We start from the raw sequence: 27,858 nt of genomic DNA on the forward strand, positions 1-27,858 counted from the left end.
AGAACTTAGAAGGAGTTGATGCAAAAGCAATTGAAGAGATGAATAAAGTAATTGCAAAACATGATAAATTTGATACAGAATTGAAAGAGGGACATGAAGAGTTCAGAGATGCTATCAAACAAGGAATGCCAATAATTTTTGATCAGAAAGGAGAACTTAAGGACAGTGAAAAATGGATAGAAGAATGCCAAGGTCTCCTCACTACTGCTTAGTGTTGTGAGGTTTTCACACCATCGCCCCAAAATTTTGGGGACCCCCTTTTTTTTCGATTGCCTTAGCAATTTTCGGTCCAGAGGTTTCAAATTTGAAGATTTCACGCCTTGGACACCTTCAGGGCTAGTGGGGAGAGGGTTAGATTTATTTTCACCCGGTTTCAATTTGATTTTCTAGAGCCACCAATTTCATCCTTAGCCCGAACAAATTTTAAAAGAGCAACACTTGACAGGATAAAATTGTAAATTTTGTACTTAGACATTTTCTTTTGAAAATTTGGATATAATTGTATAAATTTGGTTAATTTTCAAAAAATGAAATTTTTGTTAAATTTGGTCTTTTGGAAAATCTTAATTATTTTTTTTGGTGAAGAAAATTAATTTTTGTGATGGTGAAATAAAATTGCAAAATCGATTTTAGGCTCTAGAGAAATAATTTTATTTGTGTTAAAAAGCTAAAATTTCTTAGGAAATCGATTTGAATTAAAATTGCAAAATTTGGCTTTAAATGGATTAAAATTGCCTTGAAAACTTTTTGTCTTTAATGAAATTGGTAATTTAATATTGAAAAAATGGCTTTTGGTTAGCCAAAATCCAAATTTAATGACGTATTAATTACTAAAACCCCCCATTAAATGGAAATATTTAACACCCTCAAGGCATTATTTAATTTCTTTTTGCAATTTAGAACTAATTGGCAATTTAGAAAGTTAATTTTCATCATCGCAAAATTAATTTTGGTTAAGTGTTTAATTGTGGGTCATAATTTTGCATTAATTATTTGTTTTTCTTTCTCCTAGGGTCCAAGAAGAAAGTTGGGTATAAGAGGAGGCCTCTCTCCCATTTTTTCCTCACTTCTCACTTCTCCTTCTCAAGGTGTTGGTGATTTTGCAAGAGCAGATCTGCACTCTTCTTGCTTGGCGAATTTTGTGGAGAGCGAAATTTGTGGAGGCCGAATTTTTTGGGAGCAGAAATTTGTGGGAGCCGAAATCTGTGGAAGATAAAATTCTGATTTTTCCAAGAGGCTGCGATTTTTGCCCTAGGTTGGGTAATTTTATTTGGAGGTGAATTGCATGATAAATTTTTGATTTGCAAAGGGATTTGAAATTCTTGAAAGTCATATCCTAGGTTCCGAATAGTCGCTGTAAGATTATTGGTTAAGGTGAATTTTCATCATCTAAAGTTGCAAGGGGCGCTTAAGCTGACACCTATCTTTCGTTCTAGTCTAAGGATTGCTCCGCTTGGTTCTTCTTGCCTTCTGGTCCACCACTCTACCATCCCTTAATAGGGCGACGAGCATGGAGGATGGTAGTGCTGTATGCCTAAAATGTGAGCACACTTCTATGAGTCATTATATTCAAGATTACTCAAAAATGAGGTCTCAAATGGCGACTCATAGCTCTCTATTCATGGAGTGCAAGGGTTTGTAATGGAGGCCCTCAGCTTGACCTAGTTTGTGCCCATGCAAATACACCATGAAACAAGAGATTCAATGATAAAAAAAATATGCATGCAAATGAAAATGCAAACTAACCTAAATGATAACAATGCAAATCAATGCAAGAAAAGAAATCTAATAACAATGCAATACTAATCTATGAAAATAAATATGACTCTAAGATAATATGCAAATGCAAGGATGAAACCTTATTATGGAAGCCATGGACGCATGAGAGAATAAGACAAGAAGATAGAAGTTCTCCACAAAAAGCTTTGATGCTCAAACTCTTTCAAAAATTGCTCTCCAAACCTGTAGCATAACAATAGCGTAATTGTGGATGATTTGTGGTTGTCCAAAATGAGGAGAGGGCTCTCCCTTATAAAGAAAAATATGGAGGTGAGAGGCTTCCCACAACCAATATGGGATAATAGAGTTTGATCCATGTGAGACAAAATTCCACCAATGAGAAAAAAGGAGTGGTTGAGAAGAAAGTGGAAAGATAAGTCCCACTTAAAAATATGTGCATTTAAGTGTAGAGAAAATAAATAAAATATTTATTTAATCTTTATTTATTTATTTATTTTTTCAAGTGGGTTTAATTTATTTAATTAAAAGGGAGCAAGTTCTTTCAATTAAATAGGAAATATTTAATTAAATTAAAACAGAGGTTTTTCTCTTAATTAATTAAATGTGCATGAATTATTTAATTAAAAGAGAGGTTTTCTTTTAATTAAATGAGGACTTATTTAATTTAATTAAAAGGGGGATTTTTGTTTAATTAAATAAGACTTAGGATAAAATGATCAACATTAGAAATGAAATAATCGAATTTGATCAAGGAAATTGATTTAAATTGATTTAATAAAATATTGCAAACCATTGATTCAAGAAATTTGATAAATTGATAAATTGAATAATGGGGGCCCATAGTCTAGGCGACCATTTTAGGGTGCATACAAGTGCAAGTAAGAATCCCAAGCGGGTGAACACTAAGAAAGACAAAGAGGATATGATGCCCAAAACTTCCTCCTTCTCGAAAATGAAGAGAATAACCGACACCAATATCGCTACAGTATGATACAGATGAAGGACAGACTAAAGGAAGGACAATCCCCCTTGGCTATAGGTAGAGGTAATTTCAAATCATTTAGAGTTGCAAGGGGTCCTTAAGCTGACATCCATCTTTCGCTTTAGTCTAAGGATTGCTACTCTTGGTTTTTCTTGCCTTCTGGTCCACCACTCTACCATCCCGTAATAGGGCGACGAGCATGAAGGATGGTAGTGCAAGTAAGAATCCCAAGCGGGCAAACACTGAGAAAGACAAAGAGGATATGATGCCCAGAACTCCCTTCTCAAAAAATGAGGCGAATAACCAATATCAATGGCGGTATCATAAAAGGATATACAAAAGGCAGTTGCACATCACAACCCAAGCGTCGACACTTCCATTTCAACCATGATGAGCTACGTTGAGGTGGCACTTGATTTTGAAGATATCAGAGACGAGGATGTCAATGAAACAGATTTTAGATCGAGGTTGGATGAGTTGGGGAAGGTTGCTATCAAGAAGAAGCATTTGGGCACCATTTTCTCTCTCAATGCTTTCATTGGATTTGCAAAAGAATATGAGAAGGATCATCAAAGGATACTACAAGCAGCAAGCAGCGTGGCGAAGTCAGCGGAACTCAAGGCGAAGCACACACCTTGTCCTCCTAAAGAAGTTAATGAAAGGCTAGCTAAGTTCATTGCCTTATCTAAGAAGATGAAAGAAAAGGGAAGATTTATATTAGAAGATCATTTGATGTAAGCCCAAGTGGCAAATTTCCCCTTTCTTCTAGAATAGGACAAGTGTCTATTTCTGATGGGCCACCATTTTGGTGCCTTCTCATTGGTTGCCACTTTTTGCACTTTTTTCATTGGTCCATTGATGAGGTGGTGTCTTCTCATTGGCCGATGGGGTGGCAACCCTAATTAGGGTTTTGAGGATCCAATATGGATCATTGATCTTGTTTTGATCTCCATCGTCCGTTGTATTTATGGCCCCTATAAAAGGCCATTTTCTCTCATTTGTAAAGGGTTGGAGAAATTGTTGCGAACATAATACCAAAATTGCTCTCTTTTTCATTGTTGCGATTTGCATGTTGATTAAGAACATTGGGTATTATTGCATGTTTTCTACTCCCACTTAGTTAGATTTCCTTTCAAGTTGTTAAAGTTGGTTTCATTTCAAGTTGCTAAGTAGGAGTGAAGTAGATGAATAGTTGTATGGTAGCATTGGTAAATGTTTGATAGGGATCAATACTAGACCACTAGCATTCTAGTGGCTGGTTGGGAAGCTTTGTGTGGTAAACTAGTTTATTATTCCTTTGAATCATTGCACCTGTGGAAGTGAGGCTGCTGGTCAGCTCTCATTAGGTCCGATTCCTGTCTATTTGCTAACCTTCCATTCATAGGAGTAAGAGTAGAATAGTGAGTAGCTGGGTAGTCGAAGTTTAGAGAGAGGGAAGTTAGAAGGAGCAGGCCAAGCATTAGAATACATCCATTCACCTCCCATAGCCATCGCTTTCCCATCAACATCATCACTGGCAGACACATCCTTCATCACCACCACCAACATTATCTACCACCCGCACATTTCATAAACCGAGCCACCATTACCATCATTCCACCAAAGCCCAAGTCATCCTTGAATGAATAGCGTAAGGCCGCCTACGTGATTACCAACAAATCACATCGATAAACTGAGTGAGTATCCACAAGTGTAAGGAACATTGGAGTTATTCTCATATCTCATGAGCAATAACTTTTCAAGAGAGGAATTGTATGTTCGATACTCTGTATCAGATATCCAATTACTAATATGTTATGTAAGTGATACAAAACTCGCATCAACACTTAGATAGATGGAATAGAGTTGAAGGAAGCCACTTGCCGTATGAAAATGTTTGTCATACTATAGATACACAGTTAGGGAGATCATCCATTATGCGGATACTCACGTTTTTAAATGATACTTAGAACACATCGAGAGATGTGGTGAGCAAGTGGGAGATTAGTCCCCGTGTCTAAATATTATCGAGTATTATTTCAAGGATTTCTTATGCAATGAATCAACCATGTTAGTTTTTCAAGTCGTTACGTAGATAATTATTGCAACTCTTAGTGAAATGATATGCCCTTTCACATGAAACTGAATCCTCTCTTATAAATAGAGGATCATTTTGGTTTCTAGGATATAGATATCAACATAATACAATAACAAGTCAGATAATCTTTTATTTGAAATGATGTTTTCAAAGATGCTTGATTGAAAAACTTATTTTAACATGTATTATTCAGTGGACAAGATCATCTTTCTATCAATATAATATTAGTTGCTTCTTTATGTTCAAAGGTGTGCAATTAAATCTGTGAGTTGATCAGTTCTTTGTGATATTTATTCTTTTGAAATAAGTGCTGAAAGTGTAATATTATGTGGAGTAAATTTGGAAAAATTACAATTCGAATATCAAACTAAAGGAGTCGTTGTCACATTTGGTCTGTCTTGTTCGCCTTTTGAACAAAGTTAAAATCAGTAAGACTGATTGTGATATTTCCAAGTTATCAATGCATATAGAAACCATTTGGTTGATGGTTTAAGACTGTCTCACTAAGTTATACGTAATATGTCTCACATATAATTGTAAGTTTGAATGAATATAAGGCATTGGTCTTTAAAGATTGAGATTGATTGATGTAATGCAATAGCTGAATTGCTCATAATCAGCCTATTAAATTGCATGCCAAGTGTTTGTGAAAATGTCCACTGGCTGTAGTTGCACATTTAATTGAAGAAATCATATGTGTTTAGTGGTGAAATGGAGACGCTTTAATAGGATGTAGGCGTCCACTTCACTTGCTAAAACATTCAAAATGTATTTGTAGGGAAAGGGAGAGTCTCCAAACATGATTCCTTCTTGAATCCAAGTTAGATTAGCAAGGCCCAAATGAAGGAAGGGATGCCAATACTGAATTTGAATTGTGGAAAGGAATGCAGTATAGGGAAATACTCTCTTTAGCCCGTGTGTGATAATGTGCATGCAAAATTAAACTAATTGATTAAGTAATGTAAATTTAAATGTCAAGTGTATACAATCAGCCCAATTAAGATACAAAACTATGCTAAAATTATGAATTGAAATGAAAGATAGAATACTCACCTTGAATTATATAGAGGAAGTTGTGTTTTAGCTCTGAAAAATACGGGTCCAGACCTGTAACTGAAAATCTAACTATACATCCCTAAATAGAATGAAAAACCAAGAAAAACCCAGAAATTGATTTTCGTACCGAGGGTTAGAGAACAGGTTGACTTAGTGGAAATCCTTTTGGAATGATTCTTGCAGTGTCACCACCTTCTTGAGGTTTTGTAACAAGGGCGATCGAGATTTGTCGGAAAGCTTTCGAGGAGTTGTTTCCAAATCTTCAATCACAATTTCGCTATCTTGCTCCTGCATACAAAATTGAGGTTTTTGTTGTTGGGTGGATGAGGGCTTGCTCTAGTGAAGCCCTAGATTGAGGAATCAACCTTGAATTGAGAATGTAAATGAAACACGATAAATGTAAGTACTCACCTTGCTTGTAAAAACCCTTGTCAATAAGGATTTATCCTTGTTGTATATTGCAGATGTCAAATTCAGTATGTAGATGTAGGATTTCTCCACAACTTGCAATTGATCTACCATAACCACATTATGGAGCCATGGATGTAAATGTGCATCAATGAAGAAGATGATGAATAGATCTCCTCCCTTGATAGTCAACAATATGCTAGATCTTGAATAGGAAATGCTCACAAAGAATCCTTCAATGCTTGATGAAAGCTCCATTGTTTGAATGCTTGAATGCCTTGAGTTCCTTGAATGCAAAGTATAATTCTAGCCCGCAAGTTGAAGATTAGATCATGGTTGCAGAATGAAGCCTCCAACCCTTCTTATATACTAGTTTTCGGGTGGGAAAACAGTATAAGCCGACTGGAGAGCAAGAGTTTAATATTTGGAACCTCGAGACATTTTGGGCCCCGTTCATTGCAATCACCGGGGAAGAGGTCGACCTTAGTTTGGAATTGGTCCACCTCTTCCTTCCCAGGGAAGCCTCTAGAAAGCTCAAAGGGAATGCAGATACAATCGGGAAAGGTGGAGAAAAACAAGAGAAAGAGCACATCGAGCATAGATCCATCCATGGTCCAAGAAGTCACTATGGAACGGGTGCTAAAAGGTTTTAAAAGATGGGTGCATCCATTTTAAGAGGGTACGATATGTATGCATTTAAAAACACATAAATGATTGTATTGCAATTTAGTTCTTTGCCTAGATATCTTAGTGATCATTTGCAAGTATTTAAACTTCATTTGAAACCATTCCAAAGAAGCAAAAACAATTTGAAAATACAAGACAGTGGGATAGAGTTTGCATGCAAAGTGTTTGACAATATGTCAAAGAGCTGAAAATTAAGGCAATTTGGTGTTTGTCAAAGTTAGAACCAGCAGGGGTTCTTACAGAATTGCAGAAACTTAATATTTTTTAATTGTATTTGAGTAAAAGTAATGAAACCAATAGACACAGTTGATACTGTAATGAAAATGAAAGCTTTAGTGAGAATGACAATGATCTGGATCCTAGGCTGAATGTGGGGCAAATCAATCTTAGTGAAAGACATGTTAATATATTGTGCACTAGATAACAAAATGCAATTAATATAATAAATAGACAACTTAAAAGGATAGTGGAAGACCTTTAGACCTTCAGAAAATATCAATGACAATAGGAGAAGAATCCAAAAATCTCTTTATGAAGAGGGTGGTATCACACATAAAACAAAATATTCTTGATGGATAAATGTTGACAGACTCTTTTCGATGCTTGCTTGCACTGTGCAAGAACCTTCTTTTCAGACACTTTGTAAATTGCTTGAAGCTACAACTGCTAACTTTGACAGCTAAGCTCTTTCTCTCCCCAGACTCTCCGCTGAAAGGAAAAAAAGTCTGGAGGACAAGAATTTTCAAATCTTCTACATTTGAGTCTGACTCTTTCCATTGATTTCGAATCTTCCAAGCCATAGGCTGTTCCAACTTGTGGATAGGTTGGGGCATCAACTGTTGCAAAAATCCTCCTGGGTCTGAGCAGCAGGTCAGCAAAAAAATAATGAAAGCTTCATTTGGCGCACTCCAATCACATGTATATAGCAAGATGAGGAAATTCTACCCAAAACTTATCACTGGATCAGAGGAAAATGAAGCAAAGCATAGAGGAAAAAAAGGCCCTGCTTGGGCATGAAAGCACCAAATACACATTTGTGTAAAATTGCAATTTATTTCTGTTCTGGCATGATAAGAAACAATTTATTTAATTATTTATGAATTTTGCTGTGTTTGTTAAGTTTTCCTATTTGTCCCATAGTTTTTCCTGAGTAGTTAGAAAAATCTTTTGGTTTGCCAAATCTATCCTGAAAAGTAAAAAACTTGAAAAGGGTTTTTGCTGCTATGGGTACTGAGTCTATAGGAGGAGAACAAGTTTTTTTTTCTATTTTTAGCATTTGTATTTGTCTAGCCTGATGATTGCTTTTAGACCATTTGATCATGCTGTGAATATTTTGGTTCTGAAAACAAGTGATTTGATATTTCGATCTTGGAAAAGTTGTGTGTGCAAAGTAAGAGTTGATATCTGGACAGCTATTAAACTCCTATAAAAACATTTTGGTACCTCTTTATATAACCTCTGTAAACATGACATTTGTCATTGTCATTTAAGCATCCAAGTGTGGAATTTGGATAGATGTTTGAAATTCTTCTGTATTGTTCCAAAAGGGAGACATTATTCATTGCTCTCATGTTGAAAATACTTTTTCAAATTGTTTGCACAGATGGAAGAAGCTAGGGCAAAAGGGTTAGAGTCAGAATTCTCCCCCGATGTAAAAGTAAGTAATACTATTGATTTTTGTCTACTGCAAGCTCAAATCCTTCACTAGCATTGGGAACTGATGAAACACACATTTACTATTCATAGTTTTATTTCTGACTTCCTTCTCCATAGGCAACATTCCTCAAGATGGTACCATTGCGCTTCATTTCACGTGTCTGGGGTCTCATCACAGCTGTGGTAAGTTGTTTCAGCACATTTACTCAACCGGCTTAATATTTGCATACTCTCAGCTATTCTACTAGATGGCAATCATCTCTTTAAATACTTGAGATTTCTTTTTTCAGTTGACAAGTGAATATAAATATGATTGTTTTGATTTGAGTGTCGATTATCTATATATTAAATACACTTTTATTCTGAGACAGTCATATCTGATACATGCAAACAGATAGAGAGTAATAATTTCAATTTTTTTTGTGGTTGGTAATAGAGATTTTTATTAAAAAGTATTTGGAAAAAAATGTGGTCCGGACCAAGGGCAGTAACAATCATGGTTAACACCATCCCGAAGTAAAGTATTTCCAATAAAATATCAGAAGCAACACATAACATTCGCATAGAAACCAAACTACACTTTAACCTGTGTTACCTGGGGACATGTTTCCGGAAAAAATTGGCCAATCCCCATTTCCGGGACGTCCCGGATACTTGGCAACTTCCGGAAACCTATCCCTTGGCTGTCCCATAAATTTAATGTTTCAGTTTTGATAATTTGTTTGACTTTCACTCTCGTGTGTACTCCAAACTTAAATTATTTAACACAAACATTATATGTTAAGATTCAATAATTTATAATAGCATGCTTTATTGATCATATGAATATTTAATATTTTTTATGTAGTTGTTCCCATTGTCATCCCCTGCACTAAGGAATAAAAATCCATCCTGGAAACCCGTTACCTCGTCTCTCTGTCCCAAAAACTTGGATATAGATTTAATAGTGTTACCACCCTTAAAATGAGACCTCAATGCCATATTAAAGGGATCTTTCTTGATTTTCCTCTCTTTTTTCTCTTTCACAGTCTACCAGTTGTTGAAGTTTGTAGCTGCGATAGAGGTCTTTATCTCTGATTTTATGAGACAAAAATATGTTTGTTATGACTGTTATGGTCATCTTCGGCTGAAAGAGATATTTGTGATTATATTTAAGTTAATATTACGTAAAAAGACATGTCATACATAATGCAAAGAGGCATGCATATGGAAATGTGAAGTGTTGAATATGTAAAAATATGAAGAGTCTTATTTTTGGAGCTTAAAGAGACCTTCGTGTGAAAGATGAAGAGTCTTATGCCGTCTATTTATGTGATTGCTTGGTATATTGTAAATCAATCAAGTGAAAGCTTTGTACTCGAACATTTTCATTATCTACTCCATCTCGAAAGACTATAGAGATCTATAGTTGTGGGATGGATTCTTTATTTAGGGCGATGCCAAGGCTTCTATTATATTCGGCTGGGGACTGGGTAGCCACCCCCTACTATTCTAAAGGGTATTTGTCCACCAGTTTCCTAATAAAAAGGATATCTTTTTGGTGTGGCTGGGTTTTTCCCTTCAAGTGGAAGGGTTCTCCTAGGATAAGTTCCTGTGTCTTTTGTACCTGTTTTATGCTCTTCTTTTTTGCTGTTCATCTTTATTTTCTGGGCCAAAACTTAACATTTTAAAGTTCTTGTGTCTTTTATACCTATTTTATGCTGTTCTTTGTTGCTGTTTATCTTTATTTTCTGGGCCAAAACTTAACACCAACCATCCTCAATCTTGGCTACTGTATTTATGCAATCCAAAGATTCATCTTTGGAAAATAGACTTGCTGAATACTGCCACTCTGCTGATTTATCTTCTACAAAATTTGCTCGATTCTCAATAAAAGATTCATCAATCACGGTCAACCTTCCTTTGGAAAAGAAGCCACATCCTTCTCCTGAGACATCCGAGGTTTGCTCTTTTCCTTTCCCTCTTGCATACCAACTCCATTGCCAGTCAATTGGGCCACATTATTCGAAACAAAATCAATATGTTATATAGTCCTTGCTTTATGGGTTTGTGGTTTGGGTGCCCTCTTTGTTGGAATTTGACTGGGCTTCGGTGGATTGGGTCCAAACCCCTCTTCTTAGGCGCATTATTAGATGTAATCAGACTACTACTCATTGTATCATCTTGGCTGAGTTTGGGGCCCATCCTTTTAGGCTCGGTACCACCTTTGACTTGGTTTGGACATCGTCTTCAGTGCTTCACGAACTCATGCGAGTGTTTGCTCGTTTGGTCGGGGTTGCTGTTGGTTTACTAAAGTTTCTGCTCTTCTAGGTTTTATGGGGATTAAAATTGATTGTCTTCCTCCTTTCCATTACTCTTTGGATGCTTTGACTCATCTTGTCCCATCTCAACAAGAGTTGAATAGGCATGTAAGGATGGACATTTATAGGCAGTTTATCCTTACTACATGGGTCAAACCCCAAGGGGGTCGTTGTTCGAGGATGGCCTTTTATATCGAGCAATTTATTGATATATAGGATTAGATCATTGTTCGTCCTTCGTACGTTTCTCATCTATGGCGACATGTGCTCTACATCTCCCTTGTCTCTTTCTGGGTGGGCTTGGATAGGTTCCATATCCGGACGAACCATCAGATTGATAGAGGTCCAAAATTGATATCTTTTTAATGTGGTGGAGGCTAAGATGGAGACACACTTCACTTTCTATTGCCCCATGTACTATGAGATCAGAGGGAGATTCCACTGCCTATTTAGAGAGGCCCCGTCGCACCCCTCCAAATACATTGATCATTGGTGTCTTGTGCTTTATCTTTAAGTGGCCACAAGACTTCAGGACGACACTCTACAAAAGCACATCCCTTCAAGGTAGCACCGTGACTGAGTCATCACCTCGTTCTTCACATTGGTCTCCCCAGATCATGGTACTAAGTGACCCCTTGGTCCTCCTTTTGGGCTTGCCAGATCTGTGAAGCCTTAAAGGTGCTGCATGTTGCAATAGGCTTCCTCTTCTAGCGACACAGTAAGACAGTTCTAGGTTGCCCCTCACCTTGGGGCATATCCTTTAGTCTTGGATATCTTCCGCCAACTTGGTGTAGTTAGCTTGTTGTTAGTTTTTGTTCTCTTACCTTGGGCACCGTTTGGTGTTCTCATTGTAGGCTAACCAGGACATTAAAGGGACTTAAAGGCCATTTGGCCTAGATAGTTTCAGTTGCAGGTCTTCCTGAGGGGTTTTGAGGCAACTTTGGGCATACTTACTATTTATAGTAAGTCATCTTGGATATGGTCGGACATCCAGTGGCAGCGGTATGTCGATGGTAATTGTTTAAAATCGACAAGAAGACTTGTTTATCATTGATAAGATTTGTTATGCATTGATAAAGCTATTTTATAAAGTTAAATTTAAATATTTAACTTTATTAATGCATAGACTATAGTTTGTGGGAAATATTTAAATTAAAAGAGTCCCCTTTATTTTATAACACATTGGAAACATAAGTTACATAAAGGGAGTTATCTTTTATCCCACATTGAGAAAACGAAAGATGGAGCTCTTGTGAGAACACTATAAAAGAAATGGAAGAGCTTCTTTTTAGTATGCTTGGAAATATCAAGAAATTTGGTTATATTCGGGAGATTATGTCTCAATAAGTTTGAAGGACGAAATCCCCTCAAGCTGAAAATCTTGACGCCATTGAAAGATATGGTCTTGAGGTTCAAACATTGAAACAACGAGTTCCTGTAGCAGCGAGTTACTGTAGCAGCGGGTACTGTAGCAGCGAGTTCCTATAGCAGCGAGTCACTGTAGCGCGACACTGTAGCAGCGAGTCACTTTAGCGCGGCATTGTAGCAGCAAGTTTACTGTAGGAGCGGGGTACTGTAGCAACGAGTCACTGTAGCGCGACACTGCAGTATCAAGTTACTGTAGCAGTACGGATCATTGTAGCTGCAAGTTACTGTAGCAAATTCAAAAAACTATTAACACTGCTGTAGCCGTAATTGTTATGGGCCATTATTGAACTCTATAATTGATATAATGTGTTGAGTTTAAATAGACGATATGCTTGTTATGGTAGTTGTAACTTTCAGAAAATCTGGAAACAAGAAATAAATGAATGGCCAATGTTATTAGCTGCATTTGGTTTTATGTTGCCTCCTATTTGCATCTCATATGAAACACACACAATCTTGAGAAACCATTAATCAACATCAAGTTGAAAACTAAAAACTTAGTTGCAAGCCAATTGTTTGACAAAATTCCAGTGGAAGAAAATAGACATTAAAATAGCAGAACAAGGCAGGTTATTACACCTCTCCTCTCTGTGATTAGAGCTTTGTTCCCAAGTATAACGATGTTCCCTACGTGTCGGGGTCTCAGGATCCGTCTACCCCTCTTTCCTTCCTCGTCCATCTGAGAGATTGCCAAATTGGCAATGCACTCTATTGTATTTTCAATTAAATTCTGTTCGAGTTGATTTTGCTCCTGGTATTGATTAAAAGGTTCTCTTAAGTGACAGTGTCTTTCTTCCTATTCCCTATTACATAAGTCTCTGCAAGGCAGTTTCTCACTCGGCTTCTTCTCCTACTTTCCTTGGGACCTTGTTTGGAAGTAGGGGCATAAATTATTTTATTATTTGTTTGTCTTCCTTGGATTTTCTCTCTCCTGAAGTTCCCATGCACTTCTTTTAGTCAATTGTTAGAGCACTTGTTGCTTTCTCCACTCTCTTTATACTTGACTCTTTCTTCCTCCACGCATACCAATTTTCTTGCCACGAACTGAGGAATTTGTCCAGGGAGGTTGTACACCGTTGGTGGTGTCAAAAGTTCATTCAGTACTGTGCTTTTTGGAATTGCTCTCTCTTGGGCTTCCCATTGCACATACTGGTTGAGAGAGACTTCCCAGGCTACAACCAAATCTCATGTCAACTAATTCTCCCTTGTGATTTCCTCCTCTTCTTCGTCACTATTCGTTACTTGTATCCGTGGAAGGAATGGTCTACCCATTATTCCATTCTTCTAATAAATGACCTCGAGGATGGAACTTAGGCAACGGTGCCAAAATGTAGAGTAGATATTAACCAAAATAATAAGGCATACTAGAATCAACAAAGCATAAAATACAACGTACCAAAGTTGGCGAGGGAAACCAATATTCTTTTATTGATTACCAGAAACAACAAGTACATTATTCAAGTTCCAATGTTTTTAAATAGAGGTTGGTTGGTTAGGAAGGCCAACTGACACATTCTCTCGCTACGAAGCTGCCCAACCCCATAATAACTATCTAAAATTACATCATTGTATTATTATGCCCTACAAATCTTCCTAGGTGCCACAAACAAAAAAGCCATACACCTTCCCAATTTTTTGAGATATTCGGTTGCTTCATACTAAAAGAAAGTAAAATTTCCAAAATATCTAGCTGCTGCAACACTGCTCCTCTAACATGTAGCCTGAAACTGTAACCGTACCCAAGAAGCAAACTAGATATGGCTTCTCCCTTCATGAAAGGAAGTGTAACAAATCAAGTGCTTTCATCATGCTCAACATCTGTGACAGTAGAATAACCATAGGCACTAGATAAATGAGAAGAATTAATCAATCCATACCCATCAAAACTGTCCTCTATCCCTATATGCTCCTTGGCCATACTGTTAGCCAAATTACCATCCAAGGCTGATTTGTAATCAGCACTATGCCCCTGTATGAAATGTATAAATCATTTACCTCTTGGCTGCAGTCAGTATCAATCTGTGACTGTTGGTCAATATCAAAAGGTGTTCCATCATCATACTCAAATAAGGGATTCTCCAGCGTCCAATCAACAACCATCTCAAAAAGTGAGTTACAATGTTTTATCCAATCAACATTATTTTGGTTGAAGGTATTTTCATCATAAGAACAATCGTCCTCAGGTTTTGGTACACAAATAGTAGATCCAAAAGATACCTCTTGATGCCTTTAGTCATCAACCAAAGGGCATGGTGCCATAATGGAAGGGGACTCCCTTGAACTCCCAAGTGGCTGATCCACAATATCATCAGCTTCATCCCTGCTAAACTGCCCATATGATTGAGTTTTATCTTTTTCATCCTTCTCTATAGGTTGAAAGTTGAAACAATTCTTCTTTTCTTCCAACCTCAATTTTGCCCCATATTAAGAATTGTTTCAGTTTTTGCTCACATTGTTTGATGACATTGGTAACCAAACTATAATCATCAAAAGAAGCAACATGTATTTGTTTTAAATCAGCCAATATGGTAGATAACAAGTGTTGTGAATAATCATCACTCTCTTCAATATTAAACGTCATAATGGACTGCATGAAAGTTAAATGTTTTTCTTGTTGTTCTGTTTAATGACATGCAAAAACTAAAGGAACATATTAAGTCTTCACAATCAAGATCTATCATAATCACACAAGCTTTAAGCTCTACAACTGTTTCCAACATTTTGAGTATCTTACCAAAGGATGGTTTATGGATACTACACAATCCCTGAAAACTTTCCACATTGCATGATTGCAAGTCTTACCTCCCTATCAGGATACCTCCACAATGCTGGCGTAGCCAAAGGAACCACAGCAAGAAGAATGCTCAGTTACTTTTAGAGCTTAGCTGTTCTATTGTAGATAAATAGTTCCCCACTGCTTCCAAATTGCAAAGTAATTGATGCTTTGATTGCGGCAAATATGCAAGTATTCTTCCTATATTGTAGAGCTTTTCTTCAAGGATTTGTTTCTTGCTCATTGCAATGAAACTCGGTAGCTGCCTAAAAATTGTTGCTTGCTGTTCTGAAATGCTGCTTGCAAGTTCTCGATGTCAACTTACAATACCAAATTGTATTCTCTGCAAATTCAGCAACCAGCCTTTGCACCTTCCTTAATTGCACGTTGAACACTAAGTTCGGTATTAACCTTAATTAAAACAATGATGAGACCGTCACGAACAACAATCTGAGGACTGACATACCTGCCCACACTATTCTATATTTCAGCCCAAACTGAGTTTGGAAATTCTCTGTTTACCACAATTCAGAGATAAGAACTACTCTAGTTTAATCTGCATAACGTTGTGTCCAGCCAAGCCTTCCACACAGGTATTTATGCTCTCTTAGCAACTTATCTGATTAAAGAATCTTGCACAAGTCTGAAATCTGTATGAGGGGAGTAGTAATTTTTTTTTTTTATAAACTGTAATTTTCCCCAAATTACTTCAAATATATGTCAGGAACAAATGATCTCATGCAAAAGATTTTAGACCTTTTTGTTTAACCCAAATACAAATTCTTTCTCTACCACTGATACTTCTCACGAAAAACTCACCTTTTTATTTCCGCGACCACAAGATCTCTTGACTATTGTGTTAATTCTATGTAACTCTGATAATCATAACTAGTCTGGACTACAAATCGTCAGATCTAGTAAAGTATGGAAATCCTTGGAAAGGATTGGTCTATTAAAAACCTTATTTGCATAACCTAATCGGTGTCTTCAATGGGAGCACTTATTATGTTCTATTTTCATAGTATAGTTAGTATATTTACTAACTAATCATAATATCCTTGAGATGCCAATCTTGGCAAAGATAATTGTAAGTATATATAGAGGGCCGACCTGGAAAAAGTGAATGTCCTTTCTAAGGACATGCCTCTTGGTCGCCATATAAATAAAGGGGTAAGGATGTGGATAAAGCTCACACGAAAAACATAAGGTCTGCTCCTTTAGCATTACTGCCCTATACGATTTGTAGCAAGTATAAAACATTTGTAGAATAATTATTGTACTCCAAATAACACTTCATATACAGATCTGCTATATTCAAGATCATCTTCAGCAAGTAGAGAAAGGCATTATATCAGTTTGGTTGTTTAGAATTTGCAGAAACTTACATGGTATTAGAGCTCTAGTAGTCGAACCTAGGCTCTGCAAATTGACAATCAGATTTAAAATATCTAGCAACATCCTTTTACCTTCAATGGCTAGCACAATCAGACCCGAAGACAGGTTTGAAAGAAAAGAACACTTCGTTGCTTGGAAATTCTGAATTATGATGATTCTTAAAGACTATGATGTGAAACAGACTGTTGATAAAGAATCCAAGCAACCTGATGTTGATCCTCATAAAAGTATCTGGAGTAAAGGAAACAGGAAAGCCATGCAAATCATATGCTAATGAAACATCAGACAACATTTAATATGATGAATGCATTATTAAATGCATATGAGGTTAACAATGCAGCTAGAACCCTTGCACTAAAAAGACAACTAAATCATATATAGATAAAGAAGGGAGAATCTGTCAATTCATACTTCCTAAGGGTGGCTAGTCTAAGAGATGAACTTACAAGTATAGGAACCATAATTAAAGACAAAGAGCTAACGCTTATGGCTATATATGGGTTACCAGATTCACGGGAAACATTCTCACAAAGAGTAAGTGCTAGAGACAATCTTCCAGATTTCAATAGACTTAAAGTAGATTGCCTTCAAAAAGAATCTAAGAAACTTAAGAAAGGAGAAAAATTGAAAATTGAAGATGAAGAACTTCATGTTCTCAACACAAATTCCTATAAAGGTAAGAAGTACTTCAAGAAGAAGGGTAATCAAAGAAATGACAAACCTAAGAGAGATTTATCCAAAATAAAATGGTTCACATGTGAAAAATTTGGATATACCAAGCAACCAGTAAAGTGTACAAATGTTACTAGGAAAGAAGAAAACTATGATCCTTTTGCACTATCAAATGAAGTATCAAGCAAAACATGGGTAATTGATAGTGGATCATCTCGATACATTATAGAATACAAAGAAGTATTTAAATTCAAAATTAGAAGAAGTTAATGGCGAAGTTACCATAGGTGATAATTCTACTCATTCAGTCAAAAGAATTGAGAACTGCACCTTGAAACTGAAGTCGGGTATTTCTCTCCATCTCAAAAGAGTACTCTATGTACCAGGAATAAAGAGGAATCTAAGCTCTATTACAACACTTGAAGGTGATGGACATAATGTTGCATTCATGGACGATAAAGTAATGACTAGGTCTAAGAACTCTTCATTTAAGAAATCAAAGTTGATTGGTCAAAGAAAGGGATACTTGTATGAATTAAACATAAAACCTATTCAAGCCTTAATTCATGAAGCTGCTGATATAAACGAAATGCGGCATAGAAAGTTAGGACATCTAAACTTCAAAGCCTCATCGACTATGGAGAAGATGGTTATTGGTTTACCTAAGTTGAATAAAGATCATTCAAGCATATGTAAAGGATGTGCTCTAGGTAAGAACACCAAAAGTCCATGTCAAGATAGCACTAGAAAAACTAACAATGTTTTGGAATTAGTCCACTCAAATTTATGTGGACCTATGGCTGTTCCTTCTCTTGGAGGATTCTAGTACTATATACTTTTTATAGATGCTTTTTTTAGGAAAACTTGGATTTACTTCTTAAAATGTAAAGAATCAGAAGAAATCCTTACTTGAGATTTAAAGAATTCAAAACTTTAACTGAAAACCTATAAGGATACAAAATTAAAACTCTTAGGACTGATAATGGAGGCGAATATACTTCATATCTGTTTAAAGATTTTTGTAAAGAAGCATGAATTAAGAGGGAGTATATTGTTCCTTATAACCCACAGCAAAACAGGGTAGCAGAAAGGAAGAATAAAACAGTTATAGAAGCAACAAGAGCTATGATATTTGATCAAAATTTAGAATATTATCTTTGGGCAGAAGCCTCATGTATTGCTGTCTATATTCAAAAGAGAAGTCCTCACACCCACCTTAGAGATAAAACTCCTAAAGAAGTCTTTTCTAAGTTTAAAACAAATATAAGCTATTTTAGGATATTTGGGTGCCTAGCATAAATACATGTTCCAAAAGAAAAGAGAACTAAGTTAGAACTCTCTTGGAGGAAAGGTATTTTTGTCGGATATAGTGGAACATCTAAAGCATATAGAGTTTTCATACTTGGTCAGAAAAACATTGAACTTAGTAGAGATGTAATATTTGAATAAGATTTAGCATTCAAAAGAGCACTTAGTTCTGAAGATCCTACACATACCTAGTTCTGAAGAAAATAATGAATTTGAGTTTCAAATGGAGAACATTGAAGAAATTGAAGATGAAATTCAAAATCTTAATCTTGAGGAAACTCAAAATCTTAAGAAAAGACCACTTTGGGCTATTAAGACTATAGAGGAGGCACAAGACTTCGTTGCACCATTTGGAACCTTCAAAGAAAGCAAAAAACCCCAAAAAGATTTTCTAGTTATGCAACAAACATGAATGATTTATCTAAATCAAAACCAACCAATGTTTCAGATGGTATTAAACATACAGCTTGGAAGGATGCTATGATGGAAGAATACCAATCGATTATTAAGAATGATATTTGAGAAATTGTTCCAAGGTCTGAAGGAAAATCTGTTATTTCTTCTAAATGGATATTTAAAATCAAGCATGCTGTTGACGGTAGCATTGAAAATAATAAAGCCAGATTTGTAGCCAAAGGATTCTCTCAGAAGGAGGGAATTGATTATGAAGAAACCTTTGCTCCAATTGCTTGATACACCTCTGTAAGAGCAGTCCTCGCTATTGCAGCACCGAAGGGATGGAAAGTACATCAGATGGATGTGAAAACAACATTTCTGAATGGAAAGATTACAAAAGAGGTATATTAGGAACAACTTGAAGGATTTGAAACTCATAACCTTAAAGTCTTATTTTGTAGGCTCAAGAAAGCTCTCCATTGGCTTAAACAGGCTCCAAGGCCACGATGTGAAATAATTGATAGGTCTCTGTCTAGCTTAGGATTCTCTAAGAATGAAGTTGATCCAAATCTCTATTATAAAAAAGGATAAAGATGATATGATAATTTTGATATTGTATGTGGATGATTTACTAATAACAAGTAATGATCATCTTATAGATCAATGTAAGAAAGATGTAATCAAAGAATTTGAAATAAAAGATATAGGATTCCTTTATGACTTCCTAGGACTGCAAGTATGGCAGAACTATGACAACATCATACTTAATCAAGGAAAATATACATTAGAGATCTTGAAGAGATTTGGAATGTGGAACTACAGAGCTATGTCTTCTCCAGTGGAGACTAATCTACACAAGCTTAAGGAAGCAGCTGCAGAATCACCCTCCATAGATTCTACTATTTACAGACAGATGATTGGGTCTCTTATGTACTTGGTAAATACAAGACCTGCTATTTGCTATGTTGTTAATGCCTTATGTTTGTTTATGTGTGAGCCAAAGGAGATTTACCTAGTTGCAGTCAAACACATTATGAGATACGTACAATGCACTCTTAACCTTGGGCTAGAAGTGTTACCAATAGGAAAAACACTTTAGGATGTTGTTTCAGTTTAGGCTTAGCAATGATATCTTTAATATGCAGAAAGCAGGCATTAGTAGTATAGAGTTCCACAAAAGCTGAATACATTGCCATAGCAATGGCCTCTCGGGAGGTAGTTTGGCTTAGAAAGTTACTTGTGGGATTATTTGGTCAACCCATGAATCCTACTATTATTTATTCTGATAATCAGAGTTCCATCGAGCTTTCTGTGAATCTAGTTTTTCATGATAGGTCCAAGCATATTGAAATTCCTTAGCATTATGTAAGAGATATGGTAGACATGAATATTGTAAAATTATAATACATTTACACTGTAGATTAGATAATAGATATTCTTACCAAACCTTTCTCGAGTGAAGATAGATCACTTCAGGAAAAGACTTGGTATAGTTGAATTATAATACATTTGTATTCTTTAATTATTAATGAAATAATTTTGAGTTAATATTATTATTGTCAGGCTATTGACTGTAATGGGCTTCACCATTTGTATTCGTTATTAAGAGGTGACGATCTCTGAAATAATGAACACTTGTATAAAAGACATTATGAGAGATGACGATCTCCAAGATAATGTATTGAACAATAGAGAACTATTGTCAGATCTAGATGAGTTCAAGATCATATTGTGATGTAGACATTTCTATGCCTATCAGTCACAATTTGGATAAAAGAAGAATTTAATCATTCTCCAAATTTTATCTTGTGCACTGTCAGATCTTAAACTCAAGATCATATTGTGATATAGGCCTGCCAGTACTTATGAGTCACAACTTGGATAAAGGAAGAATTTAATCATTCTCCAAATTTTATCCTATATGTTGCATTCCATGCAATATTGTTATCACTAGTATAAGTGATAAGTCATATCACAGGGATAGTAATACGACATAGTATCACGTGTTCAATGATAGCACATGTTTAGAAGATTCAGAGAGATATAGAGTATCAATCTATGTTTATTTATCTTGATTGTTGATGCTAGATATGTTATCTCTCAATATGATTATCAAGTTAAGAGGGATTGTTAATTCTATGCAACTCTAATAATCGTAACTGTTCTGAACTATAGATCGTTAGATCTAATAAAGCATGGAGATCCTTAGAAAGGATTGGTCTATTAAATACCTTGCATAACCTAATTGACATCTTCAATGGGAGCACTTATTATGTTCTATTTGCATAGTATCGTTAGTATATTTACTAACTAATCATAATATCCTTGAGACGCCGATCTTGGCAAGATAATTGTAGGTTTAGATGGAGGGCCGACCTGGAAAGAGTCATTATATCAGTTTGGTTGCCATATAAATAAAGGGATAAGGATGTGGATAAAGCTCACACGAAAAATATAAGGTCTGCTCCTTTAGCATTACTGCCCTATACGATTTGTAGCAAGTATAAAGCATTTGCAGAATAATTATCATACTCCAAATAACACTTCATATACAGATCTGATATATTCATGATCATCTTCATCAAGTAGAGAAAGGCATCATATCAGTTTGGTTGTTTAGAGTTTGCAGAAACTTTACATATTGTTGGCGTAAACTTTCCGCACAATTTTGAATGCCTCTTGGTTGCCATATAAATAAAGGGATAAGGATGTGGATAAAGCTCACACGAAAAATATAAGGTCTGCTCCTTTAGCATTACTGCCCTATACGATTTGTAGCAAGTATAAAGCATTTGCAGAATAATTATCATACTCCAAATAACACTTCATATACAGCTGATATATTCATGATCATCTTCAACAAGTAGAGAAAGGCATTATATCAGTTTGGTTGTTTAGAGTTTGCAGAAACTTTACATATTGTTGGCGTAAACTTTGCGCACAATTTACGGACTCACTGTCCAGGCATTTAATCAAATGCTTTGCATGGAGATGAACTTCATTTTAATGACTAATTTTTGCTGCACTTTTGACGAGCAATTTACATATATACCAATCTAGATTCGTGAACTGCTATAGAATATTTAGGTTGATTGAATAAATTTTCGTTCTCCAGGAAATAATCAGTATCCTGTCATATCAGTAGCTACTCAAAATGTATCTCATTGTTCCCAGAAGGAAAGTCATTCCTAAGTGAACGAATTTCAACCCAACCTTAAGATAGACAATATAAACAATAAGCAACATTGTCTCTATCAAAGAGATAAGGTATCAGAGTTGGGCGGAGAATTATAATTTGCATCTGCAACCAGTCTTATTCACTCACAGCTTCTCCATGCTTAGCATAGCTGAGTGCCTTGTTTCTGCAATTATTTGTCAATGAAGTTACAGACTTAAGCATATTGGTAAACAAATGCCTCTAGTCGGGAGCTCCTGTCCATGCTCAATTGAGAATACCAGTTCTTGCAGCTTCAAGCAATATTCCTGTGCGTATTTCCCTGCCAGAAACTGACCATTCCCAACTCTACGTTCCTATTGTTACTGCATACTTCTCCCATCATTTTTAACAAGCCTTGTTCCTTTAACAACTTCTCAGATACTGAAACAACCACTATAATCAAGTTTCTATCTTTCTATTCAAATGATATCACGAACAATGTTGTATTCAATTCCAACAGCCATGCTCAATAGTTTGTCACTGAGAAGACTTCATAGACATGCTGATAACTGCTGTTGCCTCCCCTTCACAAACTGTCAATATTAAGTATCTCTTCTGCTCTAACCGCTACCTGGAAAGTGTCAGAAATATTTTTGCAGTAAACATATCTCCCCAATCCCTAGTAACAGAAATGATAAACTTCAATTATTTCCAAGAAGAGGTATTGCACGTAGTTTTTGTCTGGAAACCTTCAAAATTATCGTATGGGCCAAAAATCACCATACTTGCCAATAGAACGCCCAAATAATCATATATTGATTCACAACAATATTGAAGCCTCAAACATTAGGCAGTGACACAAATATTGATTTTGGACAATTACAGAGAATTAACAAGTCATTTGAATAATTCTGGATGGTATTCTGCGAATAGGAATCCACTGTCCACAGTGCTGCTCAGAAAGAATCGATTCAACTATTCATGTGCTACTTCCAGCTTCTCTGTTGCAAATGAAGACCATCTGTTCAACCCGCCTGCACTCTGAAAGACAACTCAACATTTTCATTTCATATGGTAAAGCTCAACAGTCGTCTTTTCTTGGTTTGACACAATCAATTTTTTTCCCTTCTATGGTATGCACGACAATTTCCCTTAGACAGATACATTAAAACTTATTGTTTAGCATCAAATATTTGTTTTAACAAATATGTACTTACCAAGCTAAAGGACGCCATAAAGTTTTTTATATGTTTTTGCTCACTAATGTTTCTCTGACATAACTTCAATAATCTCCTCAAATAAAGGTTTAGTCATGCCAAAAATCATTCACCCACTAATATAAGAAGAACATCGTCTACCAATCTTATATTCTACATGCCTGAAAACAAAGGTGAAGCGGTTCGACTATGAAGGCAAGTATCTATCAAGTCTTTTACCTACAACAAGCTTAAGAGACTCAGCTCCAATGAAGAACGCATAAACATACGACTTCGCAAAATAACCACAATTCAATCTTTAATTGCAGACTCCATCAAAATCTTATGAAATAATCAATTACCAACTATATCAAGGCAATATGACTTAATTTCTTTTCTATTAATCACGACAACGAGCATATATTAAAAAAGAAGGAAGCCCCAAATCATAGAAGATTAATAATAATATTTCTCTTTTTGGCCTTTCAACACTCCTTTGATAACTCTTTTTTCACCGCAAATGATAATATAATACTTAATCCACCAGATTCATGAAGAGGCCTCCGCTTATAATTTATTCAGCCAAAATAATTTGGAAGATAATGAACATCTCCCTTTGAACTTAGTTAAGCCACTAAATAAAAATACATTAAACTTTTAACGGCAACTTGGTACCAAGAATACTGCTCTCCTTCAGAATTTTTTTTGGGATATTAACTTTTCAAACCAGATAAGATATTTCAGAACTGTAAATGCTTTAATTTGTTATTTTTCAATTAAACTCACAGGCTGGCAGGATACACTGCTTTGATACCACTGTAATTTCCTAGTAAAATATTATCTCTAACTTTTCTCACAAACAGTTTTTGGAATATAAATAATAAATTATGCGATAACACCCAGCATATGACTTAGCAAAATTACCACAATTCAATCTTTATTTGCAAATTCCATCAAAATCTAATGAAATAATCAATTACCAACTATATCAATGCAGTGTGACTTAATTTCTTTTCTATTATTCACGACAACGGGCATATATTAAAAAAGAAGGGAGCCCCAAATCGTAGAAGATTAATAATAATATTTCCCTTTTTAGCCTTTCAACGCTCCTTTGATAGCTCTTTTTTCACCGCAAATGATAATATAATACTTAATCCACCAGATTCATGAAGTGGCCTCCGCTTATAATTTATTCAGCCAAAATGTTTTAGAAGATAATGAGCATCTCCCTTTGGACTTAGTTAAGCCGCTAAAAAAAATACATAAGACTTTTAATGGCAACTCGGTACCAACTACCAAGAGTACTGCTCTCCTTTAGAAAATTTTCTGGGATATTATCTTTTCAAACCAGATAAGATAAGATAAGATAATGATATTAATGTTCAAGAAAAAACCAATAAGAGGTCTACGAGACTAGAAGATTACAAAAATGAGGCTGACAACAACAGGAGCACACAAAGGTGTCCGAAAATAAATGATACAACCAAAACAAAAGCAAATAAAGAGACAGAGAGAAGGCCAAGAGAGATTAGGAGTCCTTTCTAGGCAAAAATAAATTAGTCACTGAATGATAAGCCTGCCGATGTGTAGAGGCCCTGTATTGTCTTTGACCATTTGCAGAGGATTGTCATTGGTGCAAATAACTGGTAGTGGATCAGACACATCTGGAATGTCCGGTAGATCTAGTGGAGCTAGAAGGCCTTTTCACACCACGCAAAGGAGATGATGGTGTGAAGAAGGCAATAATGAGCTGAGTAGAGGAGTGCCGGTGTGGAAGTACTGATTGGATCGTGCTATCACGGAGCATAGTGGCCTCTCGAAGATAAACTGCAAGACATCGCTGATCATAGTAATTGGAAAAGTCATAGAGAGAGAAACACTCCCAGAACAGATAGAAAAATCTCCCTTTGATCTCGTAATATATAGGGCAACGAAAAAGGAAGTGAGTCTCAGTCTCCACCTCACTTAAAGTATAGAGCTTACAGATCTGCTCCCCACTATCAATATGATGGTCAGTCTGAACCCGAAGACGGTGAGAACCAACTCTAAAAGATCCCAAGGAGATACACAGGATAGGAGACCACCGTTGGGAAAGGTAGCTAGGACGGACAATAATCCCATTAGAAATCTCCAAAAAGTGCTCCACGTAAGAGGATATCCGTGGGCGTTACCCACCAGAAGGGTTAACCCAGGTAGTGGCAATGTACTTTCTATAAATGTCAAGCCTGACATGCTCATTCAACTCTTGTCGAGAGGGGAGAAGATGAGCCGGGGCATCCAACGAGAACTGAAAAGGGGGGAGATACTTCATAACTGTAAACTCTTTAATTTGTTAGTTTTCAAGTAACCTCATAGGCTGGCAGGATAGACTGCTTTGATACCACTGTAATATCCTAGTAAAATATTATCTCCAACTTTTCTCACAAATAGTTTTTGGAATTTAAAAGATAAATTATGCAAAAACACCCAGCAACATAAACTAGCAAATGGAACCAATATGCTCAATAAAATACTCAGGTTTAACACTTCAGATTTCTTATTGTATAATAAACCAGCAATACAATAATATGCATAAAGTTCAATCTTATAAACAACAATAACACTTAGATTGGAAGCGTATAAAAAGAACGTGTAAACTTAGCGCGAATTCTGTCTTGAATCCACTGCAGTGATGAATTGGGGCTATGACCAATCCACCAGAGATGGCCTGAAGGTTTGCGTCCTTAGGTTTGAAATGGATGACGTAAACTCTCCCAATGTTTCTCCAAGAGAAACTCAAATTCTCCAAACAAACAATAATCCAAGCATGCTAAAGATGAACTCCTCATCCTTCATTTATGCTCAAAATGGCGACCCTTCAGTTTCCTTCTCTTGTCCTTTCGCCTTTTCCTTCTTGTCACCTTTAATCTCCCTTTATAATATTAAATTGACCCATTTTATAAATTTCCTTTAAATTTTCATTAGCCAAATTTAATATTTCATGAATTTAACTTTAGAATTTTTAATGTCCCAAAAAGGGGACATTACACTTCTTGAGGCAGCCTCCTTTCCAGTCACAATACACAGTTTGGTACTTTTGTCACTAGTATCAACCACTACAGTTCTAAGATGAGGGAAATAGAATCATTGATCGCACAAGTTCTTTGGAAGTTCATAGGTAGCAGCTTTTTAATTTTTTTTTTGTCATTTCAGAGTTGGAACTTGCAGCCTTTGGGCATTTTGTTGTAAATGTTATATATCAAGTATTGATAATGTACACGATAAATGCCTTCCAATGTTATTATATGAATATTTGAAATTTGCCCATTTTTAAGCAGCTTTCTTCTTTTTTGTCCCCAAAAATGGCCTCTAAAAAAAGCTGTCCCCAAAATGCATTTCGCTGTCTCTTGCTATCCCTGTCTCAAAAACTTGGTGGAACATACTAAATATATTTCCAGTAGACAGTGTAATATATATTCCTTTATTTGTATTGTAAGATTTGATGATTTTTGTAATTGTTAAAACTTTAGTAAGAAGAAAGTCAGCAAATCTAAAATCAAATCCAAAGGTCATATTTCTGTCAATAATTTGTGAAATATATAAATGAATGCTTGATATATCTTGTGTAAATTTCCTTTGCAATGGCTCCAATCATTTGCCTGTTCTGAAAGAGGTAAAGTCATGTGCTTTTAGAAGTGCAACGTTTTCCTGAAATAAAATCCCTTAAAATAAGTAAGGTCTTCCTTGTTTGATATACCTTATGAAATCAGTTATTTCTAAAATTTGAAGTTTTCTTTTTGCCCTTTTCAATATTTAGAGATCTCTATATGCCAAGGCAACTCAAACCTGAAGCCATTGGATTATGTAGAAATATATTCCTAGGTGACCTTACAATCTATTCTTTCCACAAAGAAATATACTTCTTGTGAAGATCTGAAATCGCAAGGCTTTTCTGATTCTGATTGGGCCAGGGGTGTCCATGGTAAGAAAAACACCTATTTTTGTTGTTTTAGCTAAGGCTCAGCTATGATTTCTTGGCACAGCAGGAAACATGTCGTCGGTAGAAATTGTGTATCAGCCGACGGGTCCCTTCGGGAAGGAAATTGTGTATCAGCCGACGGGACCTTTCGGAAAGGAAATTGTGTATCAGCCGACGGGTTCCTTCGGAAAGGTTCTTGTTATGTAGCCGACGGGTCCCTTCGGAAAGGTTTTTGTTATGTAGCAACATGTATGTGGCCGACGGACTCCATCGGGAAAGTTCTTCGGAAAGTATTTATAACCCTTTCGGAAAGCATTGTAATGATCAGATCATATCATTCAAGCATAATGTAATGTTCTGGCATATGTGAATAATAATAAGAAGAGTTCTGCTGTTCGTGTTTGTGTTCATTATCTGTGTGCAATTCTTAATTAACCTATACGGTAAACATTTGGCGCCGTTGCCTGATGGACCTGGTACGTAGGCAGGCGGATATGAATTAAATGTCGAATCAGTTGAACAAAGATAAGAGTAAGCTGAAGGAAAAAGATGACATACCCGTTGCACAGGAAAATTTAATTCTGGCTCAACAGATAGAGCGCCGAAGGAGATTCCAGAAGATTGTCGACGGAAACAGGAGTGCGGAAGGATTGTTGAAGGAGACTC

The 27,858-nt window shown here is 36.0% G+C and overlaps 1 protein-coding gene across 3 annotated transcripts in view; it reads left to right on the plus strand.

Moving 5' to 3' along the window:
- PSD1 (phosphatidylserine decarboxylase 1) overlaps positions 1 to 27,858 on the plus strand; it is a 237,285-nt gene that overhangs the window by 60,909 nt on the left and 148,518 nt on the right. For all 3 annotated transcript variants that reach the window (XR_016352819.1, XR_016352818.1, XM_089787359.1), the window contains exons 3-4: positions 8,554 to 8,607; positions 8,724 to 8,789. Coding sequence is in view for 1 of the 3 variants with exons in the window: in XM_089787359.1 (XP_089643485.1) it covers positions 8,554 to 8,607; positions 8,724 to 8,789 (120 nt within the window). In the remaining 2 variants the exon portion in view is untranslated. The remainder of the gene's footprint in view (positions 1 to 8,553; positions 8,608 to 8,723; positions 8,790 to 27,858) is intronic.

The sequence above is a fragment of the Cupressus sempervirens genome, chromosome 6 (assembly GCF_028749045.1).
Source record: "Cupressus sempervirens isolate cs-2001-9-10 chromosome 6, ASM2874904v1, whole genome shotgun sequence".
NCBI lineage: Eukaryota > Viridiplantae > Streptophyta > Pinopsida > Cupressales > Cupressaceae > Cupressus > Cupressus sempervirens.